Raw genomic sequence first — 15,516 nt, 5'->3', positions numbered from 1 at the left:
ATTCTACGAAAAACTCCCCCTCAAAAATAAAAATCTCTAGTAAATTGACTTACTCTGGTCTTTGCGTAATTCAGCATGTCAAGTGTTGTTTCATAGGTAGGCCATGGGGCATTGACACAGTACTGGACCACAAAACTGTCATCCTAGCGGAAAAATGTACAAAATGTAAGAAATAAGAGTGTGGTTAAAGCAAAGAAAGATGATAAAGGCATACTGAAAGGAATATTCTAAGAACACAATAAAAGTCTAGATACCTTAATTTTATGCAGATTGCCTTTAGCCTCATCCACAAGTTCTTGCCAGAGGACTTGGCCATAACAACCAACAGATGCTGATGCCAATTTCTCGAGTACAATATTCAACTTTACTTTATAAACAAGCTGTTCAAAAATGAGAATTTATTTTTAAGGCGAAAAAAACCCCAAAAAGTATCTTCATGTTAGAAAATCATACATTGTTTTACATAAGCTCATTATTAAGACCCAAATTCTGGAGGTGGGCGTAGGACTCAAAAGCAAAACTCACACCTACTGGAAGGTAAAATGAAAGATTTTAGCTTCTGAGTCTTAAAGGGGATGCTGCCTTCACATCTGCAGCGGGGATTCAGTTTTCCTGCTCAGTTCGGGGTGGAAGAAAGGGGAATCCCCTGGCCGAACGAGTCATTCTTATGCGGGAAATGAACAGACCCCTTCGACTATAATGGGGTCTGTCTGGCTTTTTACCGGAAGAAAAAGTGCTGCAAGGCTTTGACTTCCTTTTGTTATTATCTGTATAGCCAGTGCTGCAAAGTGTGTGCATTATGCCAGTGAAGGTAAATAGTCAAAAGGCTCTTTTACACGGGATGATTATCGTTCAGAGTTGTTCAATTACCCGCATTTCTGCAGGTATTTGAACGATAGTCGTCCCATGTAAATGCTTGCAGAGACTGAACAACGGAGTGAGGACTGTTCAGGTTCTGCATGCTGAAAACTAAATGACTAGCCAACAGTAACCTCAACAGTAACCACAGTAGTACAGTGACCCTCCCCCATAGTAGTCCCAATAGTAATAGTGACCCCCCCTATAGTAGACCCAATAGGTCAAAAGGTGGACATAACATCAATTAATACAGAATTGTTTTGATGTCAAAGAAATACATACAAATATACAAACAAAAAGAAAACATTGATTTAACGTATACCTCAACATCAAGTCCAAACTGAATGGCAAAATTTTCAGCTTCTTCAAACTTATGTTTATGCAATAAACGACTTAACCTACAAAAAAATAAAATAAAACAACATGTTAACTTTAACGAGCAACTGAAATTTTAAATGCCAGCAAAGAGACTACTCTTCAATCATTGTCTGAGAGCGATATTGACCACTACAGCAGAAGCAGATAAAAACACTGTGAACACCATAAAATTGAAACCCGAAAACATTGTGCAAATGCATTTTCTTTCCGCATTACACTGCGCAAAGAAAAAAAAATGTTTTAAAATGCTGCAAAAACAAGTCCGCCTACAACTATGTTAACAGAAAAATAAAAAAGGTATGGCTCTTGGAAGACTGGAAAACGGGCAGAAGAAAAAAAAAGTTAGGCTACGGCAGGAAGAGCTTAAAAGGTCACTTTGAATACTGTATAAACATTATGTAAATACCTGTTCTCAGGTAAAGCCTCTGTTAAGCATCTCATTGCAAGGACAGTGACTGGAGAGTCGAAAGACCTGGAAAGAATCATGTAATCATAAATGACATAACCATAAAACAAAGATGTGAGAAAGTAATATATGGGAATTTACCTTTCAGGGTTGTCATATATTCCCTCAAGAAGATATATTGTGTCCTAACGCAGACAAAACATGATATGTGTGAATTAACCTGCATAACCAATAACTAAACTCCAAGAGTGTTTTCTATAAACAATCTTATAATCTATCACTACAACGTTAGCGATCAGTAATTACCAGAGATGAGCGAACATACTCGTCCGAGCTTGATGCTCTCTCGAGTATTAGCGTGTTCGAGATGCTCGTTACTCGAGACGAGCACCACGCGATGTTCGAGTTACTTTCACTTTAATCTCTGAGACATTTGCGCGCTTTTCTGGCCAATAGAAAGACAGGGAAGGCATTACAACTTCCCCCTGCGACGTTCAAGCCCTATACCACCCCCCTGCAGTGAGTGGCTGGGGAGATCAGGTGTCACCCGAATATTAAAATCTACCCCGCCGGGGCTCGCCACACATGCATTCTGACAAAGATAAAGAAAAGTGCTGGTGATGCTGCTGCTGCTATAGGGAGACCGTTAGGTGTTATTTTAGGCTTGAAGAACCCCAACGGTCCTTCTTAGGGCCACATCTGACCGTGTGCAGTACTGTTGAGGCTGCTTTTAGCAGTGTTGCACAATTATTTTTTTTTTGTATATCAGGCGTGCAGACCATTGCGTCCTCAGTCTGCAGTCATTTTACTCAGTATAGGGGCAGTACTGGTGAGGCAGGGGAAGAGGGAAAGGTGAAAGAGATATACTGTCTATATAGGCAGTGGGCTTTTTCAAAAAAATTTGGGGAAAAATACTAAAATTTGGGCTGCCTGTGACCGTCTTCAGTGTACTGCGTGTCTGATGGGGGTAGTAGTCCTAATTAATACGCAGCTAAGCGTTACAGCAGGCTTGCGCAAAATTGTTTCCTGGCTCTGCTGTGCCCGTTACATCACCGCCGTGATAGCGCCAGAGGGAAACAGTAAACATAATATAAGCTGCATACAGTGTCTGTCTGCTGTTTCAGCTCACCATTTAAAAAAAGGGAAGCCAAATACTTAAGGCATACCACTGCCCTTTGGCGACTTGACTGCTTCTGCGCTGTGAATTCCACTAGCTCAGTCCTACGCACCTACGTCTCACTACAGGCGCGCGCAAAATTGTTTCCTGGCTCTGCTGTCTTCGTTACATCACCGCCGTGATAGCGCCAAAAGGAAACAGTAAACATAATATACGCTGCATACAGTATCTGTCTGCTGTTTCAGCTCACCATTTAAAAAAAGGGAAGCCAAATACTTAAGGCGTACCACTGCCCTTTGACGACTTGACTGCTTCTGCGCTGTGAATTCCACTAGCTCAGTCCTACGCACCTACGTCTCACTACAGGCGTGCGCAAAATTGTTTCCTGGCTCTGCTGTGCGTTCCGTAAGCGAAGTCAGCCTCCAACCACAGGCCAATAAGCGGCACATTTAATTACAGCGTTCTGTTTCTGCTCTACTCGTAATATACCATGCTGAGGGGTAGGCCTAGAGGACGTGGACGCGGGCGAGGACGCGGAGGCCCAAGTCAGGGTGTGGGCACAGGCCGAACTCCTGATCCAGGTGTATCGCAGCCGACTGCTGCGGGATTAGGAAAGAGGCAAATTTCAGGGGTCCCCACATTCATCTCACAATTAATGGGTCCACGCGGTAGACCTTTATTAGAAAATGAGCAGTGTGAGCAGGTCCTGTCGTGGATGGCAGAAAGTGCATCCAGCAATCTATCGACCACCCCGAGTTCTACGCCGTCCACTGCTGCAACTCTGAATCCTCTGGCTGCTGCTCCTCCTTCCTCCCAGCCTCCTCACTCCATTACAATGACACATTCTGAGGAGCAGGCAGACTCCCAGGAACTGTTTTCGGGCCCCTGCCCAGAATGGGCAGCAATGGTTCCTCTCCCACCGGAGGAGTTTGTCGTGACCGATGCCCAACCTTTGGAAAGTTCCCGGGGTCCGGGGGATGAGGCTGGAGACTTCCGGCAACTGTCTCAAGAGCTTTCAGTGGGTGAGGAGGACGATGACGATGAGACACAGTTGTCTATCACTCAGGTAGTAGTAATTGCAGTAAGTCCGAGGGAGGAGCGCACAGAGGATTCGGAGGAAGAGCAGCTGGACGATGAGGTGACTGACCCCACCTGGTTTGCTAAGCCTACTGAGGACAGGTCTTCAGAGGGGGAGGCAAGTGCAGCAGCAGGGCAGGTTGGAAGAGGCAGTGCGGTGGCCAGGGGTAGAGGCAGGGCCAGACCGAATAATCCACCAACTGTTTCCCAAAGCGCCCCCCCGTGCCATGCCACCCTGCAGAGGCCGAGGTGCTCAAAAGTCTGGCAGTTTTTCACTGAGAGTGCAGACGACCGACGAACTGTGGTGTGCAAGGTTTGTCGCGCCAAGATCAGCCGGGGAGCCACCACCACCAGCCTCACCACCACCAGCATGCGCAGGCATATGATGGCCAAGCACCCCACAAGGTGGGACGAAGGCCGTTCACCGCCTCCGGTTTGCACCACTGCCTCTCTCCCCCTGTGCCCCAACCTGCCACTGAGATCCAACCCCCCTCTCAGGACACAGGCACGACCGTCTCCCGGCCTGCACCCACACCCTCACCTCCGCTGTCCTCGGCCCCATCCAGCAATGTCTCTCAGCGCAGCGTCCAGCCGTCGCTAGCGCAACTGTTTGAGCGCAAGCGCAAGTACGCCGCCACGCACCCGCACGCTCAAGCGTTAAATGTGCACATAGCCAAATTGATCAGCCTGGAGATGCTGCCGTATAGGCTTGTGGAAACGGAGGCTTTCAAAAACATGATGGAGGCGGCGGCCCCGCGCTACTCGGTTCCCAGTCGCCACTACTTTTCCCGATGTGCCGTCCCAGCCCTGCACGACCACGTCTCCCGCAACATTGTACGCGCCCTCACCAACGCGGTTACTGCCAAGGTCCACTTAACAACGGACACGTGGACAAGCACAGGCGGGCAGAGCCACTATATCTCCCTGACGGCACATTGGGTGAATTTAGTGGAGGCTGGGACCGAATCAGAGCCTGGGACCGCTCACGTCCTACCCACCCCCAGAATTGCGGGCCCCAGCTCGGTGCTGGTATCTGTGGCGGTGTATGCTTCCTCCACTAAACCACCCTCCTCCTCCGCAACCTCTGTCTCGCAATCAAGATGTGTCAGCAGCAGCACGTCGCCAGCAGTCGGTGTCGCGCGCCGTGGCAGCACAGCGGTGGGCAAGCGCCAGCAGGCCGTGCTGAAACTACTCAGCTTAGGAGAGAAGAGACACACGGCCCACGAACTGCTGCAGGGTCTGACAGAGCAGACCGACCGCTGGCTTGCGCCGCTCAGCCTCCAACCGGACATGGTCGTGTGTGACAACGGCCGTAACCTGGTGGCGGCTCTGCAGCTTGGCAGCCTCAAGCACGTGCCATGCCTGGCCCACGTCTTTAATTTGGTGGTTCAGCGCTTTTTGAAAAGCTACCCACGCTTGTCAGACCTGCTCGTAAAGGTGCGCCGGCTCAGCAAACATTTCCGAAAGTCCAAGACGGGCGCTGCCACCCTGCGGACCCTGCAACAGCGGTTTAATCTGCCAGTGCACCGACTGCTGTGCGACGTGCCCACACGGTGGAACTCTACACTCCACATGTTGGCCAGGCTCTATGAGCAGCGTAGAGCTATAGTGGAATACCAACTCCAACATGGGCGGCGTAGTGGGAGTCAGCCTCCTCAATTCTTTACAGAAGAGTGGGCCTGGTTGGCAGACATCTGCCAGGTCCTTGGAAACTTTGGAGGAGTCTACCCAGATGGTGAGCGGCGATGCTGCAATCATTAGCGTCACCATTCCTCTGCTATGCCTCTTGAGAAGTTCCCTGCAAAGCATAAAGGCAGACGCTTTGCGCTCGGAAACGGAGGAAGACAGTATGTCGCTGGATAGTCAGAGCACCCTCCTGTCTATATCTCAGCGAATTGAGGAGGAGGAGCATGAGGAGGAGGGGGAAGAGACAGCTTGGCCCACTGCTGAGGGTACCCATGCTGCTTGCCTGTCATCCTTTCAGCGTGTATGGCCTGAGGAGGAGGAGAATCCTGAAAGTGATCTTCCTAGTGAGGACAGCCATGTGTTGCGTACAGGTACCCTGGCACACATGGCGGACTTCACGTTAGGATGCCTTTCTCGTGACCCTCGCGTTACACGCATTCTGGCGACTACGGATTACTGGGTGTACACACTGCTCGACCCACGGTATAAGGAGAACCCTTCCACTCTCATACCCGAAGAGGAAAGGGGTTCGAGAGTGATGCTATACTACAGGACCCTGGCGGACAAACTGATGGTAAAATTCCCATCCGACAGCGCTAGTGGCCGGAGGCGCAGTTCCGAGGGCCAGGTAGCAGGGGAGGCGCAGAGATCAGGCAGCATGTACAGCGCAGGCAGGGGAACACTCTCCAAGGCCTGTGCCAGCTTTATGGCTCCCCAGCAAGACTGTGTCACCGCTCCCCAGTCAAGGCTGAGTCGGCGGGAGCACTGTAAAAGGATGGTGAGGGAGTACGTAGCCGATCGCACGAACGCCCTCCGTGACGCCTCTGCCCCCCAGAACTACTGGGTGTCGAAGCTGGACACGTGGCCTGAACACGCGCTGTATGCCCTGGAGGTGCTTGCTTGTCCTGCGGCTAGCGTCGTCAGAGAGGGTGTTTAGTGCGGCCTGGGGAATAATCACGGATAAGCGTACCCGCCTGTCAACCGACAGTGCCGACAGGCTTACACTCATCAAGATGAACAAAGCCTGGATTTCCCCAGACTTCTCTTCTCCACCAGCGGACAGCAGCGGTACCTAAATAATACGTAGGCTGCACCCGCGGATGGAAGCATCGTTCTCTATCACCATCAAAAATGGGGACCTTTTAGCTTCATCAATCTGTGTATTCTATTCATCCTCCTCCTCCTGCTCCTCCTCCTGAAACCTCACGTAATCACGCCGAACGGGCAATTTTTCTTAGGCCCACAAGGCTCAGTCATATTACTTTATTAAACAATGTTTTTAAGTTTCAATTCTCATTAAAGCGTTGAAACTTGCACCTGAACCAATTTTTATTTTAACTGGGCTGCCTACAGGCCTAGTTACAAATTAAGCCACATTAACCAAAGCGATTAATGGGTTTCACCTGCCCTCTTGGTTGGGCATGGGCAATTTTTCTGAGTTACATTAGTACACCAATTTTTTTGGGCCCTCGCCTACAGTGTAATCCTAGTAATTTTTATGGGCTTCGCCTGCACTCATGGTACAGCAAGGTGTGTGGGGTTGGCCTACACTTTTGCTACATAAACATAAATGTAACTGGGGCCTTGTCTATACTGCAACTACTGAAATGTGAAAGAGACTGTTATCTCCCTTAACTGCTGCAACGGGAATGTTACTGTGGCCTGTCTTGACTGCTACTACTACTGAAATGAAACGAATACTGTGCTCCCCCTATAATGCTGCTAGTGATATGTTACTGGGGCCTGTCCCTAATGCTACCGCTGAAATGTTACTAATTCTGGGCTCTACCTATACCGCTGCTAATGCTATGTTACTGGGGTGTGGAAACGGAGGCTTCCCAAAGACATGATGGTGGCGAGGCCATTTCCCACCAACACGGTTACTGTTAAGGTGCATATAACCACGGACACGTGGAGAGGACACGTAGTGCCTCAAAAACATCCCCCTACTCCTCCAACAATGAAAACATTCTTGCCAAATACCTTTGCATTGGTCCGTCTGGTGGCAGTCCAAGAAATTCACCTTTACCGACACAACAAGAGAGCCGCCCCACCATCCCCCCGCCACGGTCCACTTAATCCTGGCCACATTCCGAAAACCAACTAAATAAAACCGAGCCACTAGGTCCGCAGTCGCCACCACATTCCCACCAACGCGGTTACTGTTAAGGTACATATTACCAGTCTGACTGGGGCATGCACTGTGGGCCGAAGCCCACCTGTATTGTATCTGACGTTAGCTCTGCTGAGTAGGGTACTGCAATGGGATACATTTATGTACCGCCGATGGGTTCCAGGGAGCCACCCATGCTGTGGGTCCACAGGGACTTCACATTAGGGATTTGTACCTGCCAGTGTCTATGTATTAAAAACCCCGGTCACACTGGGGCATGCAGTGTGGGCCGAAGACCACCTGCATTTAATCGGACGTTACCTCAGCCGTGATGGGCAATGCAATGGGATATATTTATGTACCGCCGGTGGCTTCCTGGGACCCACTTATGCGGTCGGTCCACACGGAGTTGTAACTGCAGGTGTCCACTTCTAAAGAACCCCAGTCTGACTGGGGCATGCAGTGTGGGCCGAAGCCCACCTGCATTAAACCTGACGTTACCTCAGCTGTGCTGGGCACTGCAACGGGATTTATTTATGTACCGCCGGTGGGTTCCAGGGAGCCACCCATGCTGTGGGTCCACAGGGACTTCACAATAGGGAGTTGTACCTGCCTGTGTCTACTTATAAAAAACCCCAGTGTGACTGGGGCATGCAGTGTGGGCCGAAGCCCACCTGCATTTAATTTGACGTTAGCTCTGCTGTCCAGGGCACTGCAATGGGATACATTTATGTACAGCCGGTGGGTTTTAGGGAGCCACCCATGCTGTGGGTGCACACGGAATTCCCATTGAGGAGTTGTACCTGCCTGTGACTATTTATTAAAAAACCCGGTCTGACTGGAGCATGCAGACACCTTGTCAGAATGAATAGTGTGTGGCACATGGGTTCCCCATTGCTATGCCCACGTGTGCAGCTCCTGATGGAGGTGGCATAGGATTGGATTTCTCATTGCTTCTGTACAGCATTGTGGGCTATCGCCCCGCCCCTTTTAAAGAGGGTCGCTGCCTGGCCCTGCCAACCCTCTGCAGTGTGTGCCTGCGGTTCCTCCTCATGGCAGACGCACTTATAAATAGACATGAGGGTGGTGTGGCTATGAGGCCAGCGTGTGGCATGAGTGCAGCTGAAGGCTGCGCAGGGACACTTTGGTGTGCGCTGTGGACACTGGGTCGTGCGGGCGGGTTGGGCAGCAAACCCAGGAAAAGTGGCAGCGGAGTGTCATGCAGGCAGTGATTGTGCTTTGTTGGAGGTAGTGTGGTGCTTAGCTAAGGTATGCCTTGCTAATGAGGGTTTTTCAGAAGTAAAAATTGTTGGGAGGGGGGGGCACTCTTGCCGCTATTGTGGCTTAATAGTGGGACCTTGAGATGCAGCCCAACATGTAGCCCCTTGCCTGCCCTATCCGTTTCCGTGTTGTTCCCATCACTTTCTTGAATTGCCCAGATTTTCACAAATGAAAACCTTAGCGAGCATCGGCGATATACAAAAATGCTCGGGTCGCCCATTGACTTCAATGGGGTTCGTTACTCGAAACGAACCCTCGAGCATCGCGGAAAGTTCGTCTCGAGTAACGAGCACCCGAGCATTTTGGTGCTCGCTCATCTCTAGTAATTACACAATATTTACAAGAAAGCAGCACCATCATAATTTATCTTGCCTCAGTCTTATTCAGAGCTATAATGACACATGAACATGTCTAAGCATTCCAAAAATTGGAGGTGAAGACAAACTTACCATAGTGGTACCAATTTGAACAAGGGTGCATACATCTGACACTTCAATTGAATACAAGTGATTCATGGTGGGCAAAGAATACACTGCAAGGCTTCTCATCTGAAATTAGACCAAGACTAGACTTTAACACATTATCTTAAATGGGTTGCCCATTTGTGACGCCAGACTTAGCACGCACTCCCTGGGCGCACAGTGCGCCTAATACATTAAGAGGCTCAGGCATCTTCATGTATTCAGCGCATCCCGTCATCTCAATGTATCTTGTCATCAATGTCCAACATGGTGTACATTTCTGGCGTAATTTATACAGAAATCTGTTGGTCTGGGGCAACAACACCCCCTAATGACAAGCCGCGCCTACTTATCAGACAAAGTGTCAAGGCTGGGCTAGAATGCTAAAAAGTCACAAATGTTTACCAAGAAAGTGGCGTAAAAGTTTTGATAAATGTGCGCTTGTGTATTTAATAAATATGTTTTTTTGCTGCATGGCACAAAAAAGTAAAAAAAAATTTTAACACAGAGAGAGTGTACACATATGTGAGTGTGAGTGCACACGCATGCAAATACTGCTTATAACACAAACATTTTTATATGAAAAATAGTTTTAAACCATTTGATTAACCAAATTTACCTGTTTTTCATTGGGAAAGGTCAAAACTATAAGTTTAAGGTTAGTATCTCTTTGTCTGCAAAAAAAAAATAATGTATATATAAAACCACATGAAAAATGTATGTCACCACAACATAGCATTTAGACACCATAACAATATGGTGGTATAATATACTGTACATAATATTCAATAATCTAGTTTCATACCGGGTGACAGAAGACGAAGAATCTCCCTCAGTTGTTAACAAAAAATCTGACAGGCGACAAGAAGGCCAATCCCACACCAAGACCAAGGTGTAAACATCCCACACACTCAAAATGCCCTGAAATAGATTAAAATTCAAGATGCTGTATGAAATCTGCTAAAAGATGTAATAAAAAATACATAAACGGGACTTTATGAACACAAGATTAACCATACTTACATCTTCATCCAAAATAAACAGCAAATTGTCAAAAACTTGAAGCTTTTTAGCACCTTATAAAAAAAAAATTTATAAATTCAGGAAAGTAACTCAGTGGTAGCTAAAGCAGTTGTTATGTCATACAGTAAAGAATGATAAAAGGCCAGGTGATACCATCCTATTGGATTGGAGAGAAATAAAGGAAGCTGTCTGTGCATGTATGCATTACTAAAAGCGTGCATAGATTTGAGGAGTTACTATCAAATCCCACATGGCCAGCTGAATCGCTTTACTAAACATGACCAAACTTTTCAAAATTTCATTTCGGCCAGCTCCTGGTGGCGGTGATGGCGGCTCTTCAATGGATGTAGCGCAGTGGATAGCACTGTTGCCTTGCAGTGCTGGGGTAATAGGGTCAAATCTGACCACGAACAACAACTGCATGGAATTGGAAAACTCCAATTTTCCAATTCCATGCAGATGTCGTCATTAATTGATTCGAATCTAGGACTCCAGCACTGCAAGACAACAGTGCCAATTACTATTGCTGTTTATTTTTTCACCCTCCTCCTTCTGACTCCAGAACAAGAAGAAAAAACACAGGGAGAACATACAAACTCCATGCAGATGTGTTTTTTAGTGATATTTGAACTTAGAACCCCAGCACTGCGAGGCAGTGATGGTGCCAACCACTGGGCCACGAAGCTTCTTTTTCCTTCTTCTACCTTTTCTGGAAATGAAGGAGGAGGATAAAAAGAAGAAGGAGAAGGAGGAAAAAGGAAGAAACAGCATGGTGGTTGAACAGTTAGCATTGCTACTTTGAAGCGCTGGTCCTAGGTTCAAATCTGACCAAGGACAACATCTGCATGGAGTTTGTATGCTTTGTGTTTCTTGCTCTTCTCCTCCTTCCAAAGAAGAAAATGCAGCATGGTAGCTCAGTGGTTAGCACTGTTACCTTGTGGCAATAGAGTCCTAGTTTTAAATCTGACCAAGGACAACATCTGCATGAAGTATGAATGTTCTCTGTGTTTCTTTTAGTTCTCCCCCTCCCTAAAGGAGTAAGCAGCATGGCGATTTAGTGGTTAGTGCTGCTGCCTTGCAATGCTGGGGTCCAAAATTAAAATCAGACCAAGATCAACATCTGCATCGAGTTTGTATGTTCTCTTTGCGTTTCTTCTCCTCATGTCCAGAGAAATAGGAAGCATTGTGGCTCAGTGGCCTGCACTGTTAGCTTGCTGTGATTGAGTACTAGGTTCAAATCTTATCAAAGACAACATCTACATGATGTTTTACAATGCCATGCAGATGTTGTCCTTGGTGAGATTTGAACCTAGGATGCCAGCACTGCAAGGCAAAGTGATAACCGCCGAGCTACATTAACTTAAGAACCACCACCACCCTCTTCCTCCTCTCAGAAAATTCCAATACAGCAGAAATAAACCACCTCAGGCCGAATGCCCACAGATGGATTACCGCTGCGGAAATCGCCGTCAGACATAGACATGCTGTGTGCAACGATTCTCCCCTGCCCATGAGCGGCATTCAGCTGCGATTTTCCGCTCACGGCGGGGGGGGGGGGGAGAGAATCGCAGCATGTTCTAATTTGTGCGGAAAAACACATGGACGGCTTCTATTGTAGTCAATGGAAGCCGTCCGTCCCGCAATACTCCGCTCTATGGGCACAACAGAAGTATCGCGGGAATCTGCGTCATACCCAAACTCTGGCGCGTCATGAGCGCCGGCCAATGCTTTAATGGCAGATCCGGACAGGTGAGTATAGGGGTCTCTGGGGGCGCCGGGTCTGATTCCGCTGTTAGATTTCACAGTCGGAATCCAACCTGGCCATGGGCATGAGGCCTTACGTTCAATTTCTCACCAAACAGAATTTTAAGCCTGACCCTAACTTGGGATCTAGTTTCAGTTTGCTCTTAATATTTACCTAGAAGCATACTGGAATCAACAAGGTTTTGAACTGCAACATGTTTTTTTACAGGGTCCATCTTCCATTTTGAGATCGCATAGTCCCCTATGCCCTAGTGGAGAAAACCAAAGTAAAAGGTTTACAATTGGTTTAATAACGCAAGTGTCAATCATCAAACATGGTTATTTTGTCACAGCAGTACTTTTTATTGCATGCAAAATATGCTTTTTAGCTCATACACTTAATTAAAAAACAAACTAAAGAAAAAACAACCTCTCCCTAGTGTGAATGTTCCAAGCCTGTAATTCAGTTTATAGCAAAAATAGTCAAGTAGGTATGCTTCTGTACAACAGGTTATTAAAATGATGCCCTGGGATCCCTACACAAGCTTAGTGTAAGCCTAGGAGAATACTTTTCTATATACAGACATGATCGCCTGTCACTGTCAAAAAAACACCACCTGCAAGTGAAGGAGTGTCACTTAATCTAGCTTTGGACTATATCTGTTACAAAGTGGTGCTGTGTTGATAAAATTTTAATGTAGATCAGCAGAACAAAATATCCCTAATACCATAAAGTTTTGCTATATCAATATAAAACCCTTAGGCTTTGCTCACATGGCTGTAAGTGGTATCCGTTGTGGGCCTCCCGCAGTGAATTACAGCTGTAAATTCGGCTGTGACCCTGCATACAGCTGCAAAATTGTACAGCGCATGACCACAAACTCACGCAGGCAGTCATTTGCAATACACCATTTTTTTGTTTTGATTTCCCGCACCATCAATTAATGATGATGATGTGGATGCCCTCTGCCAATACGCAATGTAATTGCGTATGGAATGCGGGTATATCCTCAACCATAGAGAACAATGGGCTTTAATTAGCGAATATATGTGGTAAAATAGATAACAGATTGGAAATGCATAAATCAATGCCTTTAACTGATCTGCGTATTACAGCAGATAATGTGCTGGTAGAATCCCCAATTCAAATCTGGTCGTGAGACCGGCCTTAAGCCGGAGAAAACTGTAGCAAAAACTAAAGCAAATTGTGAGTAGGGGAAGGATTTGATGTCAGAAATATTTGTATTCATGACATAAGTTATTAACACTTTATGAGGTACTCACAACTCCCTCATTCTGCCTTACCTTGAGGAACTTTTCCTAACAGAAGTGATCTTAAGCAGAGTTCCTAAGCAGCATACTGTAGCTACAAGACCGTGCTTCTTGAAAATTCATAATATAGCAGTATACCACCTACCCCCTATGCACCCCCAGAACAGGCCTCAGAGGAGTGTGGCAGTGCTTATTCCCAATATTCTTTATTATTAAATTCAGATTTTAGGTTTTACCTAAAACCTATTTTTAAGTTTGGCTTTAAGTTTAAGATTTAATATTTTGTCTGTGAACATAAATGTATTTTAAGTTTGCTTAAACTTACCCCTATAACTAGATGAATGTCACTTCTCAGATCACCAATTAACAAGTTTAAACAGCCATCTGTGTGATATTCTTCTGCTGAAATAAAGCAGGTCTTGATTTTTCCTTCAAGCTGTTCAATAAAGATAGACAATTACTCAATACAACATAAGAGCTTAAAAAATTGTAATAAAAATAACAGAAATTCACCTCTTTTGCAGAACTAATGTCCATACTCTCAACAGCTGTAAAAACAAATTCAGCAATTAGAGTAAATCCACAGACAACAGAGTTGAAACAAACGTAAAATAAACCACTTAAGATCTGTTCACATTAAAGTGGTTATACCACGAAAAATACTGATAATAGTTCAATGCAGCCCATAATTCTAAATATTTTTTGTATTTACATTTATGAAAAGGTTTCTATCCTCAGATACCCAGGACTAATGTTAGAATAGTGCCATCTGCGGTTTCTATTGAAGAGCCTTTCTATGTCCAGTCCACCCCAGTAACTGCTCCATGGTGGTCGCACTCAGTCAGTCTTGCCTCTTACTCTGCTCTTCTAGTGAAGCAGAAGGATCCCTGGTGTGGCGAGCCAGAAGCTTCTGAAGTTTCTGTGATGTCAAAAGATATGCTGAGCAAGTAATAAGAAGGTGAGATATGGTTACCATAATTGCAACTGCCTGGCCATTTTTTCTGGCAAGCAGGGAAGACGCATTATCTTCAGGAGCATATAGTTCACCACACCAGGGATCCCTCCACATACTCAGGGGAGCAGGGAGAGAAGCAAGACTGAAAAAGGTGTGACTACTTCGGAACCTTTATTGAGGTATACAAAAAGCAGAAAGGCCCTTCAATAATAACAGCAGGTGGGTGTTTTTCTGATGCTTAATTTTTTTACAAAAAAATGTAATGAAACATTTCGATTAAAAAGTTTCCTTAATTTAAACAGGTATGATTTTTTTCCCCCCATCATATACACAAAGTAATTAACTGCTAATTAAGGCCCCCTGCAGAGGCCTGTGGCTCACCCGCTCCTGGCGTCTTCATTCTCTGCTATGCGTCGGCTGCCGGCCAGCCGGGGCATGTGCAGAGAGGAGCCGGCCCATCACCACTGACATTTCTGTGCGGGCCTCTGCGAGACCCGCAAAGAAATAGAACATGCTGCGATTTGTTTTCCAAGTGTGTTTTCAGGCGGACAAATCGCGGCTGTGTGCATAGGATAGCGTTTTGCAATGCAATCCTATGCAGGCGGGCACGGGCAGAAATTATGCTGGAAATCTCGCTGCAGAATTTCCGCAGGGGGCTTAACCGAAATGCAATCTGAAATCAAAAGTAACATCCAGACAACAAAATAGTGATAACAAGCAAACTTTTAAATCTAAGGAAAGTGTACATATACATACCATCATTTATCTTTGCAATATGAAAGTACATGATACAGTAGAGTCCTCTGGTTGTCAAAAGAAACATATGATAAACACCTACAGGAAACAAGCAAAACAGTAATGGAATTGTAAGGTAGTTTAGGATATGTATTACATAAAAACTCATTTCTGTCCACTCTAAAGCCTATTAAAAAATTGATACACTATCTCCTTAACATATCACTGCATAGTCAAAGGGTATGTATTGGTTATAAAAAATGACTGAGTTTATGAAGGGCAGAAGCCTTTATTAATACATTTCCATACAGAACCCTGACCATTTGCAGTGAAGAAGAATGCATCAACAAATGTTCTATGAAGTTTTAATGAAATAACGTAAGGCAATCTTAGAGTTAGAAAGGTTTTTAT

General features: G+C 46.0%; 1 protein-coding gene across 1 annotated transcript in view; it reads right to left on the bottom strand.

The window, feature by feature from the left end:
* The window catches only part of KNTC1 (kinetochore associated 1), a 148,612-nt gene that overhangs the window by 100,807 nt on the left and 32,289 nt on the right, over positions 1-15,516 (bottom strand). The window contains exons 6-18 of the mRNA XM_066603314.1: positions 15,127-15,204; positions 13,929-13,963; positions 13,741-13,851; positions 12,319-12,412; positions 10,401-10,453; positions 10,183-10,298; positions 9,997-10,051; positions 9,366-9,464; positions 1,784-1,827; positions 1,643-1,708; positions 1,181-1,256; positions 255-380; positions 54-143 (exon numbers count right to left, since the gene is read on the bottom strand). Coding sequence (XP_066459411.1) covers positions 54-143; positions 255-380; positions 1,181-1,256; positions 1,643-1,708; positions 1,784-1,827; positions 9,366-9,464; positions 9,997-10,051; positions 10,183-10,298; positions 10,401-10,453; positions 12,319-12,412; positions 13,741-13,851; positions 13,929-13,963; positions 15,127-15,204 — 1,043 coding nt within the window. The remainder of the gene's footprint in view (positions 1-53; positions 144-254; positions 381-1,180; positions 1,257-1,642; positions 1,709-1,783; positions 1,828-9,365; positions 9,465-9,996; positions 10,052-10,182; positions 10,299-10,400; positions 10,454-12,318; positions 12,413-13,740; positions 13,852-13,928; positions 13,964-15,126; positions 15,205-15,516) is intronic.

Source organism: Eleutherodactylus coqui, chromosome 5, assembly GCF_035609145.1.
Source record: "Eleutherodactylus coqui strain aEleCoq1 chromosome 5, aEleCoq1.hap1, whole genome shotgun sequence".
Classification (NCBI taxonomy): Eukaryota; Metazoa; Chordata; class Amphibia; order Anura; family Eleutherodactylidae; genus Eleutherodactylus; species Eleutherodactylus coqui.
Note: the sequence above shows the minus strand (reverse complement) of the source record. Positions and strands in the feature narration are given on the sequence as shown.